Source organism: Amphimedon queenslandica, unplaced genomic scaffold (genome assembly GCF_000090795.2).
Source record: "Amphimedon queenslandica unplaced genomic scaffold, v1.1 AMPQUscaffold_13134, whole genome shotgun sequence".
In the NCBI taxonomy this organism is placed as follows: Eukaryota; Metazoa; Porifera; class Demospongiae; order Haplosclerida; family Niphatidae; genus Amphimedon; species Amphimedon queenslandica.
The window spans coordinates 18,605-25,051 of NW_003546630.1; the positions used below are offsets into that span (position 1 = coordinate 18,605).

The 6,447-nt window shown below is 33.5% G+C and overlaps 1 protein-coding gene across 1 annotated transcript in view; it reads left to right on the plus strand.

The window, feature by feature from the left end:
* Nucleotides 1-377: 377 nt before the first annotated feature.
* Nucleotides 378-6,447, plus strand: part of LOC109585019 (uncharacterized) — a 9,481-nt gene continuing 3,411 nt past the window's right edge. The window contains exons 1-9 of the mRNA XM_020000948.1: nt 378-497; nt 558-1,091; nt 3,462-3,634; nt 4,565-4,768; nt 5,038-5,218; nt 5,298-5,504; nt 5,585-5,665; nt 5,713-5,850; nt 5,901-6,005. Coding sequence (XP_019856507.1) covers nt 428-497; nt 558-1,091; nt 3,462-3,634; nt 4,565-4,768; nt 5,038-5,218; nt 5,298-5,504; nt 5,585-5,665; nt 5,713-5,850; nt 5,901-6,005 — 1,693 coding nt within the window. The 5' untranslated portion in view covers nt 378-427. The remainder of the gene's footprint in view (nt 498-557; nt 1,092-3,461; nt 3,635-4,564; nt 4,769-5,037; nt 5,219-5,297; nt 5,505-5,584; nt 5,666-5,712; nt 5,851-5,900; nt 6,006-6,447) is intronic.

The following is a 6,447-nucleotide window of genomic DNA, read 5'->3' on the forward strand; positions in this document are numbered from 1 at the left end:
TGTTTCATGAATTCTAACCTTAACTAGTATCATTCGATATACAAATGGAAACTCTTTCTTATCATTATAAAGATATTGCATTTTACTCTAGCTTGTTTTCAAAAAAGGGATTATAATGACAAAAAATACATTTTATTGTTTTAAAAGTGCCATAACATTAACATGGTAAAATTATCTGTACAATAGAAAACAGAATTATAAAGAGGAAACATTAGGCTTCTTGATGCATTAATTTCACTTGCATAGGAACACTTGTTTGCGAGATATTGCTCCTAAAAGAAAGAAAATCAAGGGTAAATTGTGACAAAAAATTTCAACGAGCCTCTGTCAGCCTAGCAGCAATTCAAATGAATGGAGGTTGGGCTACGCCCACGCTTCCGTTTCCAATCCCTTTCATTTACTCTATTATCTATGGGCTAAGTCATTTATGGCTAGACCACGCCTTGATCTATGTAGTAACCTCATACAGTCGCGGCAAGTCTCCATGTCAGAGCAAAGTTAGTTTCTATTGTCCGAGCTTTCACTCTTTTCCTAATTTTATTCTATTTCCTTTACAGGTATTTATAAAGGGAGGGCTAGACACTCAACTCCAGCAGTAGGAGGATCACTCTACCTCTGGGCAGGTGCTCAGCTTGATTTACCTGAAATACTTGCTCGATTACATGATTCACGTTCAAGAAGAAAATTGGTCTCAGCAGTCGAGAAATTTACTCTTTCAACAGGTCGCTGGACCTCTCACCTAACAAGAGGCACTCCTCCTTTAGGAATTGTGGGCTACGTCTGTGCCACCTTTCGTTCTAATATTTATTATTATGCTGGCTGGTGTGGTCATGATCGTTGTTTCCACAACAGTTTAAATGTACTAAATACACTGACCATGAGCTGGAATCAATTGCATCCTAATGATGAGTCCATGATGAAGAAAGGCTATGGTGGAATGCTATCACTGGAAATTGATGGAACTGACTATCTTTTTATGGTTGGAGGATCAGGTCCTAAACCATCTGTCAAACGGCCTCAGTTTCAATATGATCGGCTTGATGATGGTATGGCTCGTACTAATGAACAGTTACTTTATAATCTATCTAATGGTGAGTTTCATGTAAAATAATATTATTGTTTTTATTGTCAATGTAAATAATCATTTCATAGTTATTTTTAATCTTGAGGTGTGTTTCAGGTTGTGGTAATCTTTTAATTATAAAACAAATGTTGGAAAGTGCTTATAATAATTATAAGATTGCCATAGGTGGCAATTTAGAAATGGTTGAAAAAGCCTCTTTTCTGGTAATCCATATTTTTGAGTTCATAACAGTCTTTATTATCTTCAGGTGACTACTGTCCTCATATCAATCATCTGTTTCTAACATTTCATAAAATGACATCAATTGAAAATGCTGCATGAAATGTATTTTAATCAGACCTTGGTCCGTTACAATTGTAATTATAACAAGAGTAGATAATAATAGAAGAGAGTGTCCTAATGTGCATATGCCCCCTGCTTTATCACGGCGTAGAATTGAAGAGTCACATTCAGGATATTTTCAGTATTTTATTTGAGTAGTTATCATATTGCTAGTTATTTTGGAATACCTACTCAAAAATACTGAAAATATCCTGAATGTGACTCTTCAATTCTACGATGTGATGAAGCAGGGGGTATATCACAGTAGGACACTCTCTTCTATTATTATCTACTCTTGATTATAATTAGAGGCTCAATTATAATTACCTGCAAATACATAATTGTGTAATGGAGGCTTAAGCCCAAACAGAATGTGATTTTTATCAAAATTCAATTGTCATAGTGTACTGACAACTGACTCAATACAGGCGCAGGGAAAATCCTCTGTCCCTCTTAGTAGCCACTTCACATTACTAATTACATGATCATGTGAATTGTGACAGTCAGTTTTCCCAGTATAATGCTGTGAGGTGTGCTACTTAGCTTGCTCAGTAGAGCTTTGTAGAAAACCCTAATCCATGGTTTTTGTCAAAATGGCTTGGAGAGAATTTTCCTTTTTCATAATTTTTTTGATATACATGTAGGTATATATACTATATCCCAGTTCAGTTTGGGACGGAAGTGGAAGCAGCTGCGTGGAATTTGAAAAATGTAGCTACGTCACAAAAATGACGTATTTTAATGATATTCATAGAGGAATGGCGGCTGTGTTGTTTCACTCTTAAAACAGTCTTGCTCTTCCTGATAAGCAGTATAATAGCTACTGGAGTCAACTAGTCTTCATAAAGGCCGTCATTATCAGAAGATCTTGCTCTGTTAGCTTTTTAAAACAATAATTATCAGTTTGCACTCTCGACCACATGTTCTTATGTAAACTATGACGTAGACTAATTGTCATAAAACGTCATTTTGGTATGCCATTGGGTTTATAGGGAGGACCCGGTTCTCAGGGTTCCCAAGAGCTGAGAGACCCAAGATTTCACATATTTTGATGGACTTTGGCGACTAAGAACCTGTGAAAGTTTCATCCTTATCCCACATTCCTATAAAAAGTTATTCCAGTTTTTCTTGTCCCAAACTCAACTGGGATATAGTCATGTACTGATGTTGTATGTAGTTTGAGCTGATTTTGATTAAATTTAATTTTTAATGAGTTTTAAAGTTACTACAGAAGTCATGCACCAGGGTTGGCAATGCTCGACCAAAAATTTTGACAAATAAATTAATGACATCCTTTTTCATTATGAAAAATTACCATGGATAGCAAGAGACAGTCTTTTCTGCTTCCTTTGTCAACAAGCCTTCCAAGAGGACCAGGACTAGCACTTTACAGATTAGATGGCACCTTTATACATATGTGTGTTGTGTATACACCCAAAATACGTGCCAAAAAGGGAGTGGTCAAAATTCCAGAATACTTTTGATTTGCTTATCATAAACACAAGCATTTACTAAAATTTAAATTGAAGCAGACAGAGGCACTTAAAATTTTTGGTATTAAGTCATAAGTACAAGCTCTCTTGTATTGCTTAAGTATATCTAATCAAAGTATCATTTAAGTATTTAGCTACATGTACATTAAAAGGCAAGAAGTATGTGTTTTACCTTAAAGCCACTATTATTTGCAAGTACTAATTTTTGCCTTTTTTGCGAGTGGCTTTAAAATTGCAAAAAATTAGTACTCACATTTATTAATAGTTTACACTTATTGATAATTATTAATTGAAAAAATGAGCAAAATCGCAAAAATTAGTACACGCTAAATCAATACCATTAATAAATTGCAAATATTTGTCTACTTAAAAATAACTGGCTTTAAAGAAATACACATTATGTTTGCTGATAACTTATGCAGCACTTAATATGTTTATTGTAATAGTCAAAGCACTGAATTATTTGTGCTTAAGCTAGCTTAAAACTGAATTTCTTATAGTGCTAACCTTGTCTTGAAGCATGTTTAATGACATGATGATGATTATTATTGTTTTTATTTTAGGAAAATTTACTGTTCCATCTGTCAGTGGACAGTGTTGTCCTCCAACTAGTTATTTTACAATCAACAAAATAACTGGAAATAAAGGAATAATGTTTGGAGGAGCAGTTACTTATGATGGCCTTGGTATAACTACTAATAATGTGCACATATTCAATGTGACACATAACACAATAGTAAGTTATTAATGTTATTATGATGCTTTTGAAAATTAATTTATAGCAGTATAAAAAAGTCCTAAGAATGTTTTCACTTCCTTGTTATGCATATCTAAAGCAAGTTCTTGAATAGTATTTGTGTCTTGCTATTAGAAAGTTCAGAACTTTATTTGATGAATGCCATTTTTACATGACCATACTGCATTTAACAGAAACATAGATGTGGTTTGGTTACTAGCTTGATTTTAAAATGGATGTACAACTATAAACAACATGCAAAGTGAAAATGTTAAGTACAAAATGGCATGATTTTTTGATAAAACCAATGCTCACCAGTGTCCACATTTCATCAATGTCTTAAGGCCCAGGTTTATGTGATGTAGTTTCTTAAGTTGCATTGGAGCCGGGGCTTATATTCCTTTGATCTTTTCTGTATATACATGTTCTATACAGCAATAAATTAATAACAAAGAATATATTAATTTAGTATAAAGATGTTACTCCACACAATGGCAAAACTTGCTTCTACAGATAGTCACAGTTAAATAGGCCTATTGTCTTTAGAAAAGATTACAATAGGGAAAAATGAGGTATCCTGACCCAGTTACTTTGTTCAAATGGAGGTGGTTCAACAATGGACTGATGAAACAGGCCTAGTTTATAGATGCAATGTAAGAAGATATAGAACTTAACTGTTTCACAGAATAAAGAGATTTTGCAAGTGGTGCAAATAATGATGAATGTTGATTGTACGGTAGGCTTGATTTTGAGCATTTGCAATAGGAGAAAGCATGTAAAGTTGTATTGATTAGGTGGAATGTAAAATTAATAGGTTAAAACATGTCAACCATAGTTACCCTCAAGCATGCATCATAATAGTGAAAACAATCTTAGGAATTACCTGCTAGGTCCAAAGAATACTTTTTTATGTTTCTAAATTTTTTAAAGCATTGGGAGAGTATTAAAAAAGGATCAATATCTGTTAAAGGACTTTGGCCTAAGAAGAGATGCAATCATGCTAGTGCTGTTATCAGTGGTGTCTCTACCTCACCTGCACTAGTAGTGATTGGTGGAAGTGGTAGAACACGTCACCTAATGAGTGATTGTTTGTTATTTGATAATATCACTACTGATGAGTTCAGTTGTAAGAAGGTATGTGTACATGTATGTATGTCAGTATTGTAATTTTGCAATTAATATTAGACAAACCTGTTGCTACTATGATTACAATGTACATGTTTTGGAAATTTATATTTAGAAAATTGTGTGATTTAATTTTTACGTAATAAAGACTGTGTCTTCTATTATTTGAATCTGGCATGTAATTAGATGTGTGATCAAATTTTTGTAAAATGAAATTTGTAGTTGAAAATTTTCAGATAGACTGTAATTTATAAGGATATATCAATGATTGTTTATAGATTCCTCTACCAGAATCTGTTACTGGTAGATACGATCACTCACTCACAGCGGTCACAATGTCACCAAACTGTGTGTGGCTAGTAATTGTTGGAGGGTTTGATGAATTTAAATGGAACATTTTTGGAGGAGAGAATACACATATTAATGATACTAATAGACTAACAATGATAGTTGAATTTGGTAAGATAAGAGTTATCTTGTTAGATAATCAATGGGGGATTGTTACTCTGTAACTGAATGTCTTGTTCTTCTTATTTAGTATATGAAGCTGGTGAGTGGATAGTACAGTCAGTACTGGATGGTCATGATCTCACTAGTAAGAAATATCAAGAAAAGTATGAATTGTACAGCAAGACCAGAACATGGTGGATGGATCAGGTAGTAGAATATCCCACAGAGAAGGAAGCTGAGCTACAGAGATACATCCAGTTATTGCATCAAAAGCTGGCTGAAACCAATAAACAAGGTATATATTCATACATTTTATTTGCATACATTGATATTAATTCAATTGTAATTAATTGTATGACTATGTTTTAAATTTAGCTAAAGTTGATGATAATAATAAACTGGAAGAGGTGTTAAAAGCACAGGTACAGATACACAAAGAGAAACAGATTCTTACTGGTTAGTGTATCATCGGTACATAATATTAGATGAGTCTATTAATGTAGAAGATATTGAAAAACTTAGAGCTACAGTTGCTTATAATGAAGTATATATAACTGAAATAGAAGAAGAGAAGAAACAATTTGAGGAAGAGAAGAGAAAATTAGAAGAACTGTATCTCAAGGAGAAACAAATCACTAAAGGTTACCATGTGCGCAATGTACATATTATGTGAAAGAATATTCCTTTTTAGAATTAAAAACGAAAGTTGTTGTTAATGAAGTACATATAACTGACATGGAGGAAGAGAAGGAAAAAAGGGAGGAGCAATATCGTAATGAGAAACAGATCACTGAAGGTGAGAATATTGTTATCATTTAATGTTATGAGGAAAATAAGTAGAACTTAAAAGCAAAGTAGCTGATAATGAATTGTATACTTCCAAACTAACGAAGGAGAAGGAGCAACTACAAAAGAAAATTACATCCTTAGAGGAACATTTTATCAAAGAAACTGCATGCAATTCTATTGGATTACAATTTAACTACTTGATTCCTTCAATGGGTAGGTGTTATTATGCGAATAACCATATATTTATACAATTGATAGATAATTTGGAATGTCTGAGTGATGTCCAGGTAGCAGAGAAGAAGCTGTTCTTAATTCAAGGAGACAAACCTCAACTGATGAATTGGGAGAAATATGGTCTAAGGATTGGAGTACAAGAAGGAAGCCTATTGTCCTCTGAGACAGTAGAAGCAGCAGTGGTTGCTCTTGTAGGAGGACAGTTTGAGTTTCCT